Raw genomic sequence first — 21,167 nt, forward strand, 5'->3', positions numbered from 1 at the left:
TGCTGCCTTAATCACATTTTCTTAACCTGTTATTTTATAAGTTTACTGTGCTTTTTAATTCTACCATGGTTATCTTTCCATTGCTATCATCATAATCAAATGTATTCCTTTATTAACACACTACAGTTAGATGGTGCCTAACCCTTTAGAGCACATTTATTTTTCTATTCTCCCCAAGTCTCAATGCCTCCATTTTGTTAAAATATATAGCCATTCCTAGTCCAGGGTTTTAATTAGAATTCTTTTTGGTTCATTTCTTCTGTTTTGAGCATACTTGGAACAAACAATACAAGTTTTTTGGACATTTTTTACATCCTGGAAGGTGGTTAAGGACAGAAAGTGAATTCTCTTTTAGCAAAATACTAGTTTGCATTTTAACCAAAAAATGACATGACTGGCCATGCTGATCACATTCACAATTTCAGGTGAGCAGGCCATGTGTCGATAATCAAGAATAGTTTTCTGTTTTGGGACGTCCTTAACATAGACACCCACTCCATCCGACTGCCACTCTCGGGGACTACAGGTGTGTGCGGTGCTCCCCTCTACTCTGCTTTTGCTCACGTGCCTGACCTGGTTTCTCTTTCCAGGCTCCATCTTCCCAGGCCCATCTCTTCCAGAGGCCTCTTCTGACCCGCACCAGATGTGAGAGCTTCTTCCTCTGAATCCCAGAAGCTACCTTGTTTTTATCTCTTCTGACACGGCATTAGGCTTTGTATGACTGAGATTTGGTATTTACGTATTTTCACCCCTCTTCTCTTCCCTTGCAGTGGGGCAAGGTATCTTGTCTTTGTATTCCCAATGCCTAGCACGGTCCCTGCTGCTATACATACTGAGATGAAAGGACGGGAAGTAATGAATTGGTCAAGGAATTGTACACTTGAATGAAAAAAGCAGCAGACTTTGATTTAATGATTTGTACACTTATTTTTTGCATCTATGAGACAAAGTATTTATAGAGAACTGTCTTCATCATACCCTAGATATGCATTCTTGAGAATTTCCTTTCTAAAAGCATTACACTAAAAAAAAAAAAAAGAACATGTATCACTCACTAATGGTATTAACTATCCTTCATCTTACGGCTTCCAACTGTCTAATGCTACAGTATCCTGGAAGTTTTGATCTGTTTAGAAGCTACACTTAGCCCTGGCTGGTGTGGCTCAGTGGATTGAGTGCTGGCCATGAACCAAAGGTTTGGCGGTTCGGTTCCCAGTCAGGGCACATGCCTGGGTTGCAGGCCAGGTCCTTTGTGTGGGGCATGCAAGAAGCAACCAGACATTGATGTTTCTCTCCCTCTCAAAAAAAAAAAAAATATATATATATAAATATGTTTCAAGAGCTTGATGTAGCTGCCCTTATACTGGTGCTAGAAATTTATCCTACTCTTCCCTCATGGCCTCAGGGGTTAGTGGTGAGACAGACAAACCCACTAACAGAGTGGCTGCACTCTGGTGAGGCCAGAACCTGTGAGTGGGGAGGGAAGCCACAGGTGGGCCCCTACCCAGCCAAGGAATGCTTCTCAGAGATTATCCAGATCAGAAAACTATGAAGATGAGGCAGGCAGCCAGATATGGGTGGTGGAGGGGACGGGTGGGAGAAGTATACTTACTGAGCAGAGAAAACAAGTGCCAGAGAATATGCACATTTGGAGAAGTATAATTACTTCAGAGAGGTTGGAGTGTCCCAACAGGAGATGAAATTTTTCTGTCTCTCTTGCATTTTGTCTTCATTTTAAAAAACATTTTATTTGTTTATTTTTAGACAGAGGGGAAGGGAGGGAGAAAGGGGGAAATATCAATGTTTGATTGCTTCTCGAGTGTCTCCTATTGGGGACCTGGCCCACAACCCAGGTATGTGCCCTGACTGGGAATCAAACTGGTGACCCTTTGGTTCACAGCCTGGGGCTCAATGCATTGGGCTCATTTTTAATTTAATTATTTTAAAAATTAAAAAGGTTTTATTTATTTTAAAGGGAGGGGAAGATAGGGATAAATCATTGATATGTGAGAGAAACATTGATCTATTGCTTCTCACACATGCCCCAACTGGGGACCAGGCCTAACCTGGAATCAAACCGGTGACCTTTTGCTTTGCAGGACAATGCCCTACCAACTGAGCCACACTGGCCAGGGCTTTTTTTTTTTTTTTGAAACACAGTGCCAAGGCACTAGTGGTTTAGTCATAACGGAAAAGGGGCCCTCTCTTACCAAGCAGACGTGGGCTAGCTATGGCTCTTAGAAGCTTAAAGCTTGAAGACCTGCTCTTGGCCTCCTAACCTAGATACCTCTTAAGTTCAAGGACAGTGTTTGATTCACTCTCAGCTCTGTCCCCAGCCCTGGTACTGTGCCAGGCAGCAGCTGGAGTTCAGACAATATTCACTGGATGTATAAGATGGCCACCCAGGACCCCGGGGGGGCGGGGAGATGAATATTACCCTTTGGCATACTCTTGACAGCTTGGGGCCCTCAAGGTGGGTGCTGGGGTGTCTTCGAGTAAAAAAGTAGTTAACTTAGCTGCAGGTCTCCTATGACAGACTTGCTAAGGAGAATCTACCCACAGAGCAGTGATGCCCCTTATCTTGTAAGCCAATTAATTCCTTAAGTACTCCAAGTTAGGGAAGGCCTGCTGATTTGATTTTATCTGTCTTTTAAGACTGATCTTTGATCATATCCCATTCCAGCTGGACTTCCTCTCCTCTTCTTCCCTCCTCCATCACTGATGGTGCAGGATCTAATTACCTCATCACCCCTTAATTTATTTATGAAAGGCCTGAGGTTAAAGAAAAGAACAAAACCCTTGGACCCTTGCGTAAAAGCTTTCCTTTCTCCATTCCCTCCTTTATGCCCAATAAAACTTCCTTTTCTGTCTCTGGTAAGTTGGAATTGTTCTTACTTACAAATTTAAATAAATACTTTTCTCCCAGGGCTGAGTGGCAGCCAGCCATGTGGGTTAAGCCTGGCCTGCCACTCCCAATGGATCAATCAATCTTTCAGCAAGAATTCATTGATCCCACAGGAAGCAGATTTCAAAACCAGCACAGAGCTCTTGGATGTCCTGGCTTCCTCTTCACAAGACACTTGGGGAAGAGGAGTGTTTTGGAAATTTTAATTTTATTATCACACAAATACAACATGGATACATTCAACGTTTTAAAAATTCTGACACAAATACGTGGAATAACAAGTGAAAGGCTTTTTCCCTTTCCTTGCATCCCATCCCACTGTAAGAGGTTGAGTGAATCCTTTTATTCAGACCTTTAAAAATGCACATTCATACATGTACCCCTATATAAATGTCTAACTTAAAAAATAATATAAATGGGATCACAACGTAGGTGCGACTACCCTCCACCGCCCCCTTTTTCAAAACGTGTCCTGGACATCCATCTGTCCAGTCAGACCACACAAATTTACATTTTAATGATTGAAATAGAGTTTGACAACATAGAGGGACCATTATTTATTTGTTTCCCTACTGATGGGCGTTAACAACATTTCACATTTTTCAGTATTACAAGGTATGTTTCAAGTACCAGTTCTCTGGGAATCATCCATTTAATCATGAACTTGTGGGCTCACTGTGTGCCATGTACTCTATTCGGGGTTGCGAGTAAACAAAAGATACCTAAATATAGTTCTGAAAGATGGAAAAGGAGAACTTTCTTTTTTCCAAGAGGGCAAGACAGGTTGAAGATCGGTCTCTATATCAACCCAGGAGGCCGTGGAATCCGCCGAGTTGTCTACCTAGCATAGAAAGGGGCTCCAGGACCTGTAAAGGGGTGGCGAGGAAGAGGGGTGGGGAGCTCGAGTGCACTTTTCACAGACGCCCACGGTCCGAGAGCCGCAGGTGGGGGGGCCTGTAGCAAAAAGCCACTCACACACCATGCGCGGGACCCTGGGCGCAGGTCTGTGCGGGGCGGGGCGGGGCCGAGCAGCGCGCGACCCTCAGCGCGCTCGGGGAGGTAAGCACTAGGGCGGCCTCTCTGGCCCCAGCTCCCGCGGGCTCTATGACACCGCGCTGGCTCTTGGTACGGGGCGGGGTTGGTTGAGAGGGAGGAGACTACTGAACCCCGTAGGTCTCGCGGTGAACCCAGTGCGGAGCTCTCTCGCGAGAATTGGGAAGTACCGCGCTTGCGTACTGAAGTAGTGCCTGGTGGCTGTGGCAGGTCCGCCGGCTAGTGTGGGGAGGGACATTGTAGTGTGGCGCTCAGTGCAACCCCTGCGACTCGCCACCATGAGCAGCACCTTAGCCAAGATTGCGGAGATCGAAGCCGAGGTAATGGGCGCATCTGGCGCTTCGCTCTCCGTCCGAGAGTTCTTTTTTCGGCGGTGTCGCTCCTGCATGAACTCCCTTCAGCCGCGTCAGGACTGGGCCGGCGTTCCCCGACTCCGCTCAGCTCGGACCCTACTTCCCCGACTCCTCTCAGCCTGGACCCGCGTCCCCCGACGCCCCTGTGTCCGGGGTCCGCGTTCTCCGACTCCCCTCAGACCGGGCCCGCGTTCCACAGCCCTGCACCTTGGTCGGTGCCTCCTCCTTCCAGTGTTCAGCTCCTGTCCGAGCATTGTTTCTCTCAGTTTTTTTCTCGTTTTTCTTTTCTGTGAGCAACACCGAATCCCGTGCCCTTACTCTACCCCTGACTGCTCAAGTACTTAAGTATCTTTCCTTAGCATTCCTGGAAGCCCCACCTTCCCCAGTCTCTACTTTGATGACTCCGTCTCCCCGGGAATAGAATCTTGAATTAGATTGACATCTGGGGTGGCTGTCGATTTCACCTGGATTATTGTGTGATTTCATTGCTGAAGTGCTCAGAACTCTTCAAACCCAGGGAACTGTTAACCTTGTGTCATATGGGGGATGCCAGGAACAAGCTGTAGAAAAGGAATCAGCAGATGAGTTTTAGTCTGATCTGTGGATGCTAATTGTAATGACCTTCGTCACGTCTCTATGGACCTCAGTGCTTTACTCTGTAATGTGGAGAATGGGCTGGGTGATGGAGAGAATGAGATGTTAGTCTTTAATTTTTTAAAAGTTGATTTTAGAAAGAGGAAAGGAGGGGAGAGAGAAAGAGAGAAACATTTATGCATTCACTGGTCGATTCCTGTATGTGCCCTGATTGGGATCCTATTGCAACCTTGGTGTATCAGGATGATGCTCTAACCAACCTAGCTACCTGGCCAGGGCAGATTTTCACTCTTTTTAAAGTCTCGTTGAAATGGATATGGGTAGGGCCCTGGCTGAGTAGCTGAGTTGGTTAGAGCATCCGCCTGACAGGCCAAGGTTGCAGCAGATTCCATCCTGGGTAGGGGTACGTACAAGAAGCAACCAGTGATTGCATAAATAAGTGGAATAACAAATCTCTCCCACTCGCCCCCCCCCCCATCTCCGTCTCATCAGCTAAAAAAGTAGGTGTGGGTATACCGACATTAGGGGGACCTAGGAAGAAGCATTCTCAGAGCTGGGGTAGCATTCATTCTGGATATTTTACTCTGTAGGAACTGCTTCTGATTTATGGCTGTGATTCTTCCCTTATAGATGGCTCGGACTCAGAAGAACAAGGCTACGGCACACCACTTAGGGCTGCTTAAGGCTCGCCTTGCTAAGCTTCGCAGAGAACTCATTACTCCAAAAGGTGGTGGTGGTGGTGGGCCAGGAGAAGGTTTGTGTTTTTCTTAAACATTTTTTAAAAATCCCTCTGGTATAATTTCTATCAAAATAATACAGGCATTTGGTTTAAAAATAATTTTAAAATTTCTGTCAAAGTACATTTGTATTTTCTAAGACTGAATTCTTGAATTGTGTTTATTCTACTGGTTTCAAAAGCAAATGAATATTGTCTAAGTGAACTAGGGTTTTTATTGATGTATCTATTGTACTGATCCCAGTAGATTTATAGGAATATGTAAATATATACAGTCAGTGTGATAAAAAGTAAGGAAATGAATGCAAAGGGAAATGAAAGTAGGAAGAATAAGCTGAAGCGAAGAGATAAGGTTAGGACCAAAAGTAATGTCAAAGTCTGTACACTTCCTAAGAGAAGGGCCACAAATTTGGCTTTGAACGTGTTTGTAGCCATTGTAAAAAAAAAAAAATCAGTCACATAGTTCCCAGGGTTTGTAAGATAAAAAGGAAACCTGTTTTTTAGATCATTTATTATATAATACTTGAGTTTCAAATACCATGAGTACCAGAAAGTTATATAATAGGTTAAGTGGTAATGGGATAAAGTTTTTATATCAAACAGTTCATTAAACATTATGAATTGCTCCAGGGGGATTTTGTGTGCTTAAGTTCTACTCCAGAGGTAAACTGTAAAAAATTGCAGAAATAGGTCCTAGTGAGATAAGTAGCCAGAATGTGAAAGGAATTACATGCGTCTTAATACTCAGAGGTAACTTTCTTCCTCTTTTTGATATTTATTGATGTTTTAGGTTTTGACGTGGCCAGACAGGTGATGCTCGAATTGGATTTGTGGGTTTTCCATCTGTGGGGAAGTCAACACTGCTCAGTAACCTGGCAGGGGTGTATTCTGAGGTGGCAGCCTATGAGTTCACTACTCTGACCACTGTGCCTGGTGTTATCAGATACAAAGGCGCCAAGATTCAGGTGAGTCAGTCCTGCAGGCCAAGGAAGGGAAGACATCCATTCTTTAATTCATTAAGAAGCATTTATTTGGAGCTGTCTGTATGCCAGACCTGATCTTTGATCTATCAGTCCCTCATTGTCTAGCAGGGAAGATAAAGCAGTGAAGACAATACTATACGCTCTGGCTGGTGTGACTCGATTGGAGTGTCTTCCCATACTCCAAAAGGTTGGGAGTTTGATTCCGAGTCAGGGTGCTTACCCAGGTTGTGAGTTTGATCCCTGCTCTGGGTGTGTATCGGAGGCAGCCGGTCAGTGTTTCTCAATGTTTCTTTCACAATGTTGTGTGAAAGAAACATTGATCAGTTGCCTCCTGCATGTGCCCTAACTGGGGACCAAACTCCTAATTCAGGCTTGTGCCCTGACTGGGAATCGAACTGGTGACCTTTTGCTTTGTGGTACAACACCCAACCAACTGACCACACCAGTCAGGGCAGAGGATTCGTAGTTAAAGTAATATTCACATACTCATAAGGAAGATTGGATTTGGATCACTTAAATTTTGGATACTTGAGAAATAGATCATTCTATTTGATCTGCTCAGATTATAATCAGTTTTCCTTTTTTCCCCTGGTCCTTAATCTTGCAGCTTTTGGATCTCCCAGGTATCATTGAGGGTGCCAAGGATGGGAAGGGTAGAGGCCGTCAAGTTATTGCAGGTGAGTGGTCCAGGGCCACCATCCTGGAATGTCATTGCTTTACCAGTACTCTTCCTTTAGATGGGGACTGTGGTTTGGAGAGGATGCCATAGTGTTGGGCATAAACCTGACTTCTTACTGGAGTAGAATGTCAGAATTTGTGGGGACAATCAGATCCCATTTGAGGAGAAACTCCAAAGACAGGAGAAGTAAAGTGCTTTGCCCCAGTATTGTAGTGTTCATGGCAGATTTTGAACTAGAACTCAGGTTTCCTGACTCTCACCCATGCTTTTCCTTCTTTTCATTAAGTAAACTCTTATAAAATGCTAATTACAAATTGGAACAGTCTGCTATCCTGCCTCTCCTCACCTTCACTGTCACTCCCCATTGGCAACTATACTGTCAACTCTTGTTTCCTCTGCTACTTACCGTCACACTTTTAAAAATTGAGCTGTTTTTGCTGTCTCATGGTTAATGAATTTTAGATATCATCTATTTTTTTTAATTTTAGACAATGCTTTTGTGTGTGTTTTTAAAGATTTTATTTATTTATTTCTAGAGAGGGAAGGGAGAGAGAAGAGAGAGAGAGAAACATCAATGTGCGGTTGCTGGGGGTCCTGGCCTACAACCCCAGGCATGTGCCCTGACTGGGAATTGAACCTGCGATGTTTTGGTTCGCAGCCTGAGCTCAATCCACTGAGATACGCCAGCCAGGCCGTTTTTTTGTTTTTTATTTAATGGAGGAGAATGAACTCTCTTTTAGTCCATACCTGTTTTTCCATTTTTTTCAAAGAAGTTATATCACAAGTTTTAGTTATCAGTCATGACATGATTATGTAATAACTATGTAACTTTTGTTTCAATGCTAAGATAAAGTAGTATGACTTTTTTTTTCCTGTTGAAATGTGTTTTGTTGCCTTAGCTGGTGTGGCTCAGTGAGTTGAGAGCTGGCATATGAACTGAAAGGTCATCGGTTTGATTCCTCATCAGGGCGCATGCCTGGGTTGCGGGCCAGGTCCCTGGTTGGGGGTGTGCAAGAGGCAGCCAATCGATATTTCTCTCACGTATTGTTGTTTCTCTCCCTCTCTTTGTCTCTCCCTTCCCCTCTAAATAAATAAATACATACATACATACAGCCTTAAGAAAAGAAAAAGAAATGTGTCTTCTGAATTTGTTTTTCATGGAGTAAATAATTGGTTATTGTTTGGTTTTGTTTACTTTTTCTGTATTTGCTAATATTTTTCAAATGTTTCCAACAGATTAAAATGCCTATCAGTCAATATTTTTCTAGCTACCTAAATACAGTTCTAGAAATAATCTTGCTAATTTTATTCTCTCCCCAAACCCTGACCTCTACCATTCTCTGTCGTCATGGCTCAATATGGTTGGTTACTTTCTAGACCAGGACTGTCCAGTAAAGGAATGTTCTGAATCTCTGCTGTTCAGTGTGGTAGCTCCTAGGCATGTGTGGCTGTTGAACACTTTAAATGTGCCTAATGCAATTGAGGAACTAAATTTTATACTTTTAATTTTTAATTAATTTAAATGCAATAGCCACAGGTGGCTAGCAGAATCTGTATTGGACAGAGCACCTATAGAGTTTTTGCATGGTGGTTACCCAGAAATTTTCTTCTGTATTCATGTGTGGGATTTCCCTATTTCCTAGAGTCATTGTTTTACTTTTTTAGGGGTTATTGTTATATTTTGCTGAGCATGTTCTATAGTAACCTCCCAAGAAAGGGTAAATGGTAGGTAAATATTTCTTTTTTTCCACTTCTACAGTATTTTTATCTACCCTTACATTGAATTATTAATGTAGCTATTTTATGGAATTGGTGATGGAAATGTTTCTCGATTGCTATAGTGGTTAGATAGGTATATATATTTGTCATCAAACTATATGCTTAACTTTGGCACAACTTGTTTTTGTAGATTATGCCTCAATAAAGTTGATTAAAATATGCTAGCCAGATAATCTTATTCTTTGAGAATTCTTACTGTTCTAAATCTTTTAAAACTCTTTCGTGGATTTAGGTTAATGCTTGGTTTGTTTCTTCATTCTGACTTGTTTTTGTACTAGTGAATCTAGAAGTTGGTGCATCTTCTAGGTACACTAGTAGAAAACCAAGTACACATCACAAATTGACTTCTGGCTAAATCTTGGTTATCCTTAGAACTTCACGTGTGTCTATGTATTTACAAAAACATCCTTTGTCTCTTAAGTGCAGGAATTGCCCACCATGCTCCCAATTTTGAGTATTTGGATTAGATAAATCTTTAATAAAATTTTGCTTGGGTATAATTTTTAATTTTTCAATTCTTTCAGTGGCCCCTTCAGGGGGTGGGGGTATCCCCCTCTCTTGCTCCGAACGTGTAACTTGATCCTGATTGTTCTGGATGTCCTGAAACCCTTGGGACATAAGAACGATAATTGAAAACGAATTGGAAGGCTTTGGCATTCGCTTGAACAGCAAACCTTCCCAACATTGGCTTTAGAAGAAGGATAAGGGTGGTATTAACCTCACAGCCACTGTAAGCTGGAGAAGATGATAGTGAGGCAGGCTGGGGTGGAATGGATTGAGCTACAGGACAGTGACATTTGGAAATTACCTGAACTTCTAGCACTAATTGAAGTAACACATGACCTTGTAATGACTGACAGGAAATTAAGAGTAGGATAAGGGTCCATCTCAGACTTACCTTTGTACTCTTCATTTAATTTCTCTTCTGGGTTTTCTGTTCGGAATGGTATGGGAGTATAAACCAATCTTATGCTTATATGAAGCATGTGCCTGCCAACATCATGTTTTAGTCATTCCACATAGATCAGTAGAGTGTTCTGCCAGGGGCTAAGCATTGTTTTAGGCTCTGGGGAGTAGATGGAAGAGGGAGAAAAATAGACAAAAATTCTTGCCCTTGTACTCTAATGGGGAGAAATAGCAAACAAAATGGAGTAGATGTAGTCCTATAGATGACATGGAATCTGAGGACAAAAGTAAACTAGGGAAAGGGGATGGAGAATACAGTGGGAGGGTTGCAGTTTTAAGTAGGTTGGTCAGAGAAGTCCTCAGTAAGGTGACATGAAGAGTGAACCAAATGAGTTATCTTTGGGGAGAGCATTTCTTTTTAAAAAAATTTTATTATTGTTAGAGAGGGGAAGAGAGGGAAAAAGAGAGGGAGAGAAACACCAATGTGTGGTTGCCTCTCACACACCCCCTACAGGGGACCTGGCCTGCAACCCAGGCATGTGCTCTGACTGGGAATCGAACCAGGCCTTTGAAACAAAGAATTCTTTGTTTCATCCACTAAGCTATATCAGCCAGGGCGGGAAGAACATTTCTTGTACAGGGAGCATTCATGGCTCTGAAGTAGAGCATGCCTTTGCATGTTGAGGAATAACTGAGCAAGTAGGAAAGTAAGAGATGAAGTCCTAGAATAGGGCCATACACACTTTATTTTGCAGGAATTGAGTAACTGCTGTTTGGTGTCCAATCTGGAGAAAATATGGTTCTGATTTAGGTTTTAGTGGAGTCAGTCTAGCTGTTTGTGGAGAACCAGCTGAAATGGATTATGAGCAGAAGCTGAGAAACCATTTAAGAGGTTATTGCAATAAGCCAGTCAAGAAGTAAAAGCTTCTTAGACAGGGTTGTGATAGTGGAGGAGATGCAAAGTAGTTGATTGTTGGAAAGGTGTTGAAAGTAGCTGATAGGAGTTACAGCCTTGGCAGACGTAGCTCAGTTGATTGAGTGTGGACCTGAGAACAAAAGGGTCACCGGTTTGATTTCCCAGTCAGCATATGCCTGGGGTTGCAGGCCAGGCCTCCAGTAGGAGGCCTGCAAGAGGCAACCACGCACTGATATTTCTCTCCCTGTCTTTCTCCTTCCCTTCCCCTCTCTCTAAAACTATATAATAAAATATTAAAAAAAAAAAAAAAGTAAAGTAGCTGATAGGAATTACCCCTGGATTAGATGTGGTTTATGAAAGAAGAGATGACTTTTTTTTTCTAAGCTAGAAAAATGCAGTCTTACTACTAAAATGGTAGGAGGGTAGAATAGATTTGGAGGGGAGGGGAAAAATCAGGATGTTCAGGTTGAGATGTCAGACACCCAAGTGTTGCTATCAGACAGTCACACGAGGAATGATCTGGGCTGTGGGTGTGCAGTTGGCAGTCATCAACTTCAAAGTTATAAGTTTAGCTGAGATCACTAGGAAGTGAGTGCAAATACAGAGAGGATCAAATATTAAGCCTTGTGGCCCCCTCAATGATTAGAGGTTGGTTGATGGGAAGAATCAGCAAATAAGACTTCTCAGACAAAGGAGGAGAAGAAAAACCAGAAGAGTTTGGAATCCTGAAAGCCAAGTAAAGTGTTTTAGATTGGAGGAGTGATCAGTAACTGTCAAATGCTGCTTCTAAGTCATGTAATTGAGGACTGAGAATTTCCTATAACGTTGAACGTCCTAGAGGTCCAGGCATTTTAACTAGCATAGGTTTAAACTGTCCTGTCTGAAGATCCTTCCCGTTATCCTGTCAAATGTTTGAATTTGAGTATTCATTATTCTTTTTATATTGGTTTGCTAAGGCTGCCATAATAAAGTGCCATAGACTGGGTTGTTTAACCAACAGAAATTAATTTTCTGTTAATTGTGGAGGCTAGATATGTGAGGCCAAGGTGAGAAGAAGGTTGGTTTCTTCTGAGGTCTCTTTCCTTTTTGATATGGCCATCTTCTCTCTGTCTTCACGTGATCTTCCCTCTTGTGTGTTTGTGTCCCGTTCTCCTTTTCCTGTAGGGATATCAGTCACATTGGGTTAGGACCTATCCATATGACTTCATTTTAACATGATTACCTCTTTAAGACCCTGTCTCCAAATGGCTATGTTATGAGATACTAGAACTTCAACATGTGAATTTGGGTGGGAGCTGTGGAGACACGGGTCAGCCTGTGACAGCTTCCTTAGAGTTTGGAAAGAGTTTTAGTTTTTAAGTATTTTCTACTAAAAGTCAGTTACTCTCATCCAAGAGAGCAATCTTTAGAAATGAATTTGCACTTTAGCTAGGGTTATCCAGATTCGTCAGTAGATACTTTGGGGATATTTTTTTTTTGCTCTCTGACCAGTCAATGTCTTCTGTGCTTATTCAGTGCCCTCAGAGTGAGTTGGATGCGGAAACTGTGAAGAGCATTCTGGCTGAATACAAAATCCATAATGCTGATGTGACTCTGCGTAGTGATGCCACAGCGGACGACCTTATTGATGTGGTGGAAGGAAACAGGTATGAACCGACTGTTCAGTCTGGTACCCGAGTTTGAATTTGAAGCCTTGTAAGGGAAACAACACTGGATCACGAATCTAGCAGATGTTGACTCTAACTCCAGTTGTGCTACTGTCTCAAATATTAGTGGACCTTGGTTTCCTTAGCTGTAAAATGAAGGGTTGGTCATGATTCCTAACATCCTTTTTGCTCTGAAATTTCATTATGATGGCCAGAGTCCCCATTTCAGGTACTTGGTGTGAACTAGGCTGTCTCCTAAGCTCTGTCATATGATGGTCGAGAACCTTCGCAGTCTTTACTCCCAGAATTAGTTCATGTGAGAAATCCTATCGGCTATCCTAACTCAGAGCAGGCCAGGCTGTGTCTGTTCTGTCTAACCTAAGAGTACGTAGCTGAAACCCTAGTCCGTGAAAAACCACTATTATTAATATTTGAAATTGAAAAATAATTGAAACCACTTAAAATTTTTGGTGGCATTTGGATATAATATTTTCTGGTTGCTTTCCTTTGAGTTCGTTCATATTTGTTTGTGAACTTATTTGATCCTCATTTGAAAACAAAGCCAGTGCTTTGAGTTAGACATTTTATAAGTGAGCCCCTTGAAGCCTGAGAATTTACGGCCGCCTAATTACTGCTAACCTTAGCTGCCTCATTGACTGGACATTGGAATTATGACATTGTCTGGTATTGTATTGAAAATTTCTTTATTCTTTAAAAATTATCATGCAATATATTATAAGAAATATATTTACATTCTTACAATTCTTAAAACAACTTTGTAGGAAATTGACTCTGAGACTTGCTGATGGGCCCATATTTTAAAAGTGACTGAGTTATGAATAGATTTAGTCTGTGTGACTCCTGGGTTTAGTCTGGGTTCTTTTTGTTGTAGCATACATTTTCAGTAGGTAGCTGCATGGTTGGAACTAGGGCCTGGGTTTTGTTATTTCTCAACTCATAGTTTACTTTTTGGATATTCTGCTTTGTTTTGGTAGAAAGTTTTTCTTTGTGGGGCAGGGGGTTGATCTGCCTCTTATGGTCCCTTTTGAAAGTGTCTCATTTGGGGTTCTGGGTGAGGGGGTGCTGATAATCAAACTGATAAGTCTTGTCAACAGGTCCAGACTAACATCCTGTGTTTTTTTTTATAGAGTTTATATCCCCTGTATCTATGTGTTAAATAAGATTGATCAGATCTCCATTGAGGAATTAGATATCATATACAAGGTACCTCACTGTGTACCCATTTCTGCCCATCACCGCTGGAATTTTGATGACCTATTGGAAAAGATCTGGGACTATCTGAAACTTGTGAGGATGTAAGTCTTAGTGGGTAGGGTGATATTGCTGTGGGAATTAAACCAGACTCTCCTAAAATGATACCCTCTGGAGCTCATTAACATAATGTCTTTTAGAAGATATAAATTAAATCCTTTTATCTGCTACGCCATAATTGAGGGCATTTTTAAAAAAAAGATTTGTTTGTTTATTTTTAGAGAGAAGGGAAGGGAGGGAGAGAGAGGAGAGAGAGAAATACAGTGTGTGATTACTTCTTGTGCACCCCACCACTGGGAACACGTGGCCCACGACCCAGGCATGTGCCCCAGCTGGGAATTGAACCAGTGACCCTTTGGTTCACAGGCTGGCACTCAGTCCACTGAGCCACATCAGCCAGGGCGAGGGAAATATTTTTCTGAAGTTGGGGGTTATCTGGATCTCTTCTTCTCAGGGATGATGGAGGGTTGATTTATATTTTGTATATGAAGCATTCCCAGAAGTAGATAACCTCTGTTCCTTCTCTGTTCTAGTTACACCAAACCTAAAGGCCAGTTGCCAGATTACACATCCCCAGTGTGTGCTGCCTTACTCCAGGACCACAGTGGAAGATTTCTGCATGAAGATTCACAAAAATCTTATTAAAGAATTTAAATAGTAAGTATCATGGGCACATAAGTGGTACCTTCTTTTTCCTGTGAGTTACTGATCCCACTAACTAGAAATTCTTAGGATAGCATTAAGTAAAGTGGTCATCAGGGAGGCTGCTGAGGTGCTTGTTTGGTTAGAGTTCTGCAGTGTCTTCAAGTCATGTGAAGTTGGAGCAGGAAGAGCTCTAGAAGCCTTTTCTGTTCAGGAAGTCTGACAGTACAAAGGGCTCTGACTTTTTCTTACTAATTTATCTTCTTGGAAAACCTAAGCGTTAATTCTTCTTGCTAGCATCATATTGGCCTCCACTGGGTACAGTCCCCCCTCTAAACCTCATGCAGTGGTAAACACCTTAATCTCTTTCTCATACTTTTTATTGCTGAGAAGGCCTAGAAGCAGTGAAAACCCACTAACAATGAGCAATCTCATTATTTATTTGTTACTTTTAATAACTTATTTTGAACTGATTTTAAATTTATAGAAAAGTTGCAGAAAATAGTCCAGAGAGTTTTCTTGTATCTCACCCTGCTTCTGTGAACATTATCAGCTCCTATAACCACAGTACAGTTACCAAGAACAGAAATTAGCATTGGAATATTACTTGAATTTTAATACCTTTTCTACCAGTGTCCTTTTTGTGTTTCAGGAATCTACATAGCATTTAATTGTTACTTCTTAGTCTTGCAGTGCCCCAGCCTTCCAGTACTATTCCTTAGCCTTTCACTGTCTTTGAAAATCTTGACACTTTTGAAGAGTATTGATCACTTATTTTGTAGAATCTCCTTCACTTTGGGTTTATTCAGTGTTGTCTCATGATTGAAGTGAGGTGTATTTTTCGTAAGAATACCACAGAAATGATGATGTGTCTTCAGTGCGTTATATCATCGTGATGTCAATAGGTCTTATCGATGGTGATATTTACTTTGATTACCTGGTTAGGTTGGTGTGGGTATTTGATTTTTTTGGTTCATGTTAGCCTTCTCCTCTTTTCCTTTTCCTTTCTTTTTTGTTTTCTTTCTTTTTTTAATTATTGATTTTAGAGAGAGAGAAACATCGATTTGTTGTTTCACCTATACATGCATTCATTGTTGCTTCTTATAGTGCCCTGACCAGAGGTTGAACCCATGACCTTTTTATACTGGGATGTTGTTCCAGCCAACTGAGACACCCAGCCAGGGCTTATCCTGCCCCTTTTCCATATATATATGTAAAGATTTTATTTATTTTTAGAGAGAGAGGAAGGGAGGGAGAAAGAGAGTGAGAGAAACATTGATGTATGAGAGACACATTGATTGATCGTCTCTCACACACCCCCAACTGAGTACCAGGCCTGCAACCCAGGCATATGCCCTGATTGTGAATTGAACTGGCAATCTTTTGGTTCACAAACCAGGGCTCAGTCCACTGAGCCATACCAGCCAGGGCAGAACATAGTGACATTCTAAAAACACTCATTTGTTATCCTAAGAATACTGAAAGAGTGAAGTCTTTTCTTAAGCCTTACATTCCTTTTATTTAAAATAAATAACTAGCCCTGGCTGGTGTGCCTCAGTGGATTGAGTGCTGGACTATGAAGCAAGGGGTTGCTGATTTGATTTCCGGTTAGGGCACACACCTGGGTTGCAGGCCAGGTCCCTGGTGGGGGGCACATGAGACCTCTCTTTCTCCTTCCCTTCCCCTTTCTCTAAAAGAATAAATAAATAAATCTTAAAATAAAATAACTATATTCCACTTGTAGGTGCTAATTTTCATTATCCTCAAACTATTATATTTCGCACAGGCTTGAGTAAGTGGAGTCTTGGGAAAGTTAGACATTTTCCCTTTCCAAACTTCATAGATTTCTATGTAGCTCCTGCCTTCCATGGTGGCAGAATACTGCAAAGCCTCTAGAACTATAAGTTCACCAGGGAATTAAATGAGAGGAGAATATTTTGGAGAAGAGACATATCAAAGCAAATAGAATTTTATTTGTTCACTATTTTCTTGTTTTGTTTTTTTAAATAATGCCCAAATAGCTTTTTAACCATCTTAGTAATAGAAAAAATTAGGCTTTTAGACCTACTAATTATAACATTTGTTTATGTTGCATTCCTTTATGTTCTTGCCCAGATGCACAGCACATATCTTTTGATCATTTATTATATGTGTTTCCCATGTGTTACAAGATTTATATATATCATTTTAACCACGTTTTTCTTATCTTTGCTACTTACATACTTTTCTCATCTTCATGCACAAAACTTACTTTTTATTTAATTTAGAAGTATGATTAATGATTATATGGCTTTTCATATTTTTTGTTGCATTACTTTCCAAAAGGGGTGAACCTTTTACATTGCTGTCAACAAAATAGGAGGCACAGACTTGACTGTAGGCATCACTGATAAAAAGTAGTTTTCTTGTTTAAGATGATAAAATGGTCACCTGCTTTTTATTTACCTTGCTTGTTAGTAAATTAGAAAATTTTATATATATATATACTTGTTTTACTAATATTCTTATATCTATTCCTGTTGTTTATCTGTTTTTTCCAAAGTGAAATCTTATTTAGTGATTTGTTTGGAATATAGATTTTTAAAGTTTTGATGCAAAGATGATATAACAACAGTATGGCCACCATTTTCTGTGCATTGGTACATAGTTCTTAGCTTCTGAGAGGCAGGTCTCAGTGTTTTGTTCATCAATTTCCATCAGTACTACTATGTACTTTTAGTATTGGAGGCCTATGGATAAAAATTATCTTTATGCACTCTAAGAAAATCAGGAAAATATACCATTTGTGGTTTCTTGATAGGGTGGGAGAATTTTCCGAGTGTGGCTGGGGGTGGGGGGCTATGTTTCCTATCAGTACCCACTGATAGTTTCAGTAGACCCAACAAAAAACTGGTGTTCTTTGTTTAGAAAGAAATTTTTTTTTTTATTGATTTTTGGTGAGAGAGAGCTAGGGAAGGAGGGAGGGACAGAGAGACAGACAAACCACATCTATTTCTTGTTCCACTTATTATGCATTCATTGGTTGCTTCTTGCATGTGACCTGACTGGAGATCAAACTTACAACCTTGACGTTATTAGGACAACGCCCTAACCAACTGAGCTGCTTGGCCAGGGCCGAAACTAGTATTCTTTCACAGTCTACAACGGACACTGTATTTGTAAGAATTTCCAATCTGAATCATTTTAGGCTATTTCTCTGTAACAAACCCATGCTGCTTTTAATTTTAAGCTAGTCTTGTCACACTTATTTGTGTTTTTTCTCTTTGACCTTCTTAAACTGGTTCTGGGACAAGAGGAACTATGTAACTTCCAATAGTCTTTGCTACTTTGAAGGCTCCAGTGTGCCGTACTACTGGGGAAGCTAAAGCCTCTGACTTCTGAGTGTGATTCTTGACTGGGGAGAGAGGACCTTGGCTGTTGCAGTACTATGGCTCTTAAGAGCTGGAATGCTAAACCTGAGCAGAAATGGCACCCAGGTAGCTAGGGAAGAGGCTAGGTGATTGTACTGACTGTTCTTTTTTCCCTTCCATACAGCGCTCTGGTCTGGGGTCTCTCGGTGAAACACAATCCTCAAAAAGTGGGTAAAGATCATACATTGGAGGATGAGGACGTCATTCAGATTGTGAAGAAGTGAAACCTTCCCCCTTCCCGATCTACTGGGCCAACCACTGCAGCTTTCCCATGACCAAGCAATCCCCTTCTGGCTTTGGCAGCCACTGGATCAGGATTCAGGGGAGGGAGGTGGAGGTACCCATACTGAAACTTCATTTGTCTTTACTGGGCATCACCTTGTATGCTGAACTGCATAAAGGACCTGGTAGGCCAGCTGGCTATGTGCAGTTCATGTGTCATTGTCAGAATTTCTTTTGGGATGGACTAAATGACAATGGGTATGTACAGTGAGGCACCTGCAGAAGGGGTACTTGGGAGCTTTGTCTTGAGTATGAACTGGATAAAAATGTGATTGCAACATCTTAGCTGATATTTAGTCATGGGAAACCCTTCTAACTGTATATGGCCTTCAGTCCTTTTGAATGGTCTTTCCCAGATGATGCTGAAGAGGAGGACCTGAAGGGCTGGATGTAAGTAAACTGTTTCTTACAAGGCTACCCCATTTGGGAGATGGTGTAGTGTGGTGATTGAGTAAAGTACTCTGAGCAGGCACATTGGTGTTTGAGTTGCAGGTTTACTTATAATTAGTTGTGGAACCTTGCACAAATTACTCAACCTCTATAAGCCTCAGTTTCCTCATGTAACATGGAGATAGTAATAGCATCTTCTAGAGTGGAGATTGTTAGTATTAAGGAACATGGTACTTATAAAATGCTTAGCACAGTGTCTGGCATGTAAGTACTTGGTGGATGTTAGCTTTTGTTGTCACTGGTCCCTTTACCTGGGCTGCTTGTCTGCTCTAGTCGGAACACAGCTGTCTGTCAGTGTTGGGCTGAATGTTGAGTTGAACCATGCTGCCAGGTGGGCCTCTAAGAGTCTCCTTTCCTGTAGCTCAGCCTTTCTGCTTGAACCCCCATGGCAGTCCTGGCCTCAACCATGCAACCTGGGTGAAGGAATGGAGGCAAAACATTGCAAGTGAGGCAACCAGTGTGATCAGAGCAGGTTTGTGTGTACCTGTATGTGTTATGTACAGAGGTGGGAGCTTAGGTTAGAAGGGGTGGGGTCAGGACTATTTGAGAGGGTACTAAAGGTATAATCAGAAGTTTTGGGTTGGGAATAGGGGTTTTGAAGGGATTGACCTGATGATGGGAAATTGGCAAAAATCGTTTTGTGGTAGACTTGGCTAGTGAGAATACAGACAGGGAGGGTGTGGGCATGTAGGCCCAGAGGAGAAGTTTAAACTTGGTAACTGACTTGCTCTTTAGAGGAAGAGAAGTCAGAAATTATTTTATTATGAATAACAGGTATGATAGAGAAGGGTAGTCCTTGAGAAAATCAGGAAGGGACCATCTGCAGGAAGCTAGAGTTCGATTGTAGATGCAGTGAGCCAGAGCTGGCAGGTTGTAGAGATGGAGACATGGGATTATACACATACTCAGCCTTTTGTAGTGCTTGTTTCTCCTGCTATCTTGGTGATAGTTGTTTGCCTCTGATAGTCTCCCTAGAGCTTGGGCTTAACATTGTCCTCAGACCCAGAAGATAAGCCCCTCAGGCCTGGTATCCTAGTTACTTTGCAGGATATACATCTTGATATTACTGGTGCATTCATGATAGAGGCCATAATCCAGAGCTTAACTCTTCAGAGAAACATTGGCTTTCGGAGCTAATAGATTTCCAGCAAGGTTTGCTCTCTAACCAGAGCATATATAAGGTTTTGGAGGAATCCTCATGCCCAAACTCACTTTCATTGAGCAGGAATTTAGCACTGCCTGGATGCTGGGGAGGAAAGGTGGCTGAAGTCCAGTTCATCCAAGGCCCCAGGTTGTGTTTTGATTAGACCTTCCTCCCCTCGCCCCATCAGTAGCCCCCTGGTGCTTGAGTGCATTACTTTACCCTTCCTTTCTCTCCCTTTTTGGCTCAGACTTGGGAGTTCTGGGAAAGGGATACATCTTTGAGTTAGGAATGCTGCTTGGGGTAGGGCCACCAGGAGGCCATTCCTATAGCTGAAGGCTTTCATAGTGGTTTGGCTGCGACACATGAATTTCCTTGGCTGTCACATACTCTTTCTCTCCTGATCTTTTTTTTTTTTTTTAGCATAGGTAAGCAGACTCACTGACTTGTGCCATTTATTAGTTGGAATTCTTTTAGGTGTATTTTAACAACAAACTCTTAACCAATGGAAATGGAAGGAAACTTGGTCTCTCATGTAAGTTGTCTTGAGCTCAGATGCACTCGTGACAATTGTTAAGTCATCGAGGATCCAAATTCTTTCCATCAAGCTACTTTGTCCACTGCAGTTCGTTGGCCTTGCTGGGCAACTGGCTCCCCTCACAGTCACAGAATGTCTGCTGCAGTCCAAGGCTTTACATCAGCAGCCAGAGGGGAATGAGGGTAGCTGAGTTACATTTTTGGACAGCCGTTTCCCAGAAGTTGCCCACCCATGTTGTCCATGTGTCTCATGGCGTAAATTTGTCACATCCTTGAATCAGTTGTTGGTAAAGGGAATTACTGAAGAATCGGTTTACTCCTCTAAATTATCTTTGTTCCTGGGTTGTATTTGTAATTTGCCTTTTCTTTTACAAAGAAGGGCCAGTGGAGCTGACTTCCTTTCTGTCAGTAGTGTGGCTTATAAGGCAATAGCTATCTTCTGAAAGAATACATGACTGTACTGTACTCTCCACCCCCCCCCCCCCCCCAATTTTTCATTGATTACCACTGACTTCCCAAGTACTGGCTGCTCAGCTCTTTCCTTTGGGAGGTACTGTACTTTCCTCTCCATCTGATCCTTCTTTTTTTAAAACAAGATTTTATTTCTAGGGACAGGGGAAGGGAGAAAGGAGAGGGAAACATCAATGTGTGGTTGCCTCCTGTGCACCCCCAACTGGGCACCTGGCCTGAAATCCAGGCCCCGACTGGGAATCATACTGGCGACCTTTGGTTCACAGGCTGGCACTCAACCCACTGAGCCACACTAGCCAAGGCTGATCCCTCTCTTTAAAGTTAGGTCTTCCATGAAGTTCCCGATAGCTCTGTGTTTTATTTTGAGGGGCCCTTACCCATCCTTAGCTTCTCTTAACCTTTATTTAACCTT

The 21,167-nt window shown here is 41.9% G+C and overlaps 1 protein-coding gene across 1 annotated transcript; it reads left to right on the plus strand.

Moving 5' to 3' along the window:
• Positions 1 to 4,127: 4,127 nt before the first annotated feature.
• DRG1 (developmentally regulated GTP binding protein 1) lies at positions 4,128 to 18,303 on the plus strand. The gene is given in 12 exon segments (XM_036014196.1): positions 4,128 to 4,278; positions 5,536 to 5,659; positions 6,432 to 6,450; positions 6,453 to 6,606; positions 7,232 to 7,301; positions 9,642 to 9,706; positions 9,708 to 9,812; positions 12,420 to 12,550; positions 13,699 to 13,866; positions 14,356 to 14,401; positions 14,403 to 14,479; positions 17,999 to 18,303. Coding segments are annotated over 12 exon segments (1,101 nt in total). The 5' UTR covers positions 4,128 to 4,236; the 3' UTR covers positions 18,099 to 18,303.
• Positions 18,304 to 21,167: the final 2,864 nt, after the last annotated feature.

This window comes from Phyllostomus discolor, chromosome 13, assembly GCF_004126475.2.
Source record: "Phyllostomus discolor isolate MPI-MPIP mPhyDis1 chromosome 13, mPhyDis1.pri.v3, whole genome shotgun sequence".
NCBI lineage: Eukaryota > Metazoa > Chordata > Mammalia > Chiroptera > Phyllostomidae > Phyllostomus > Phyllostomus discolor.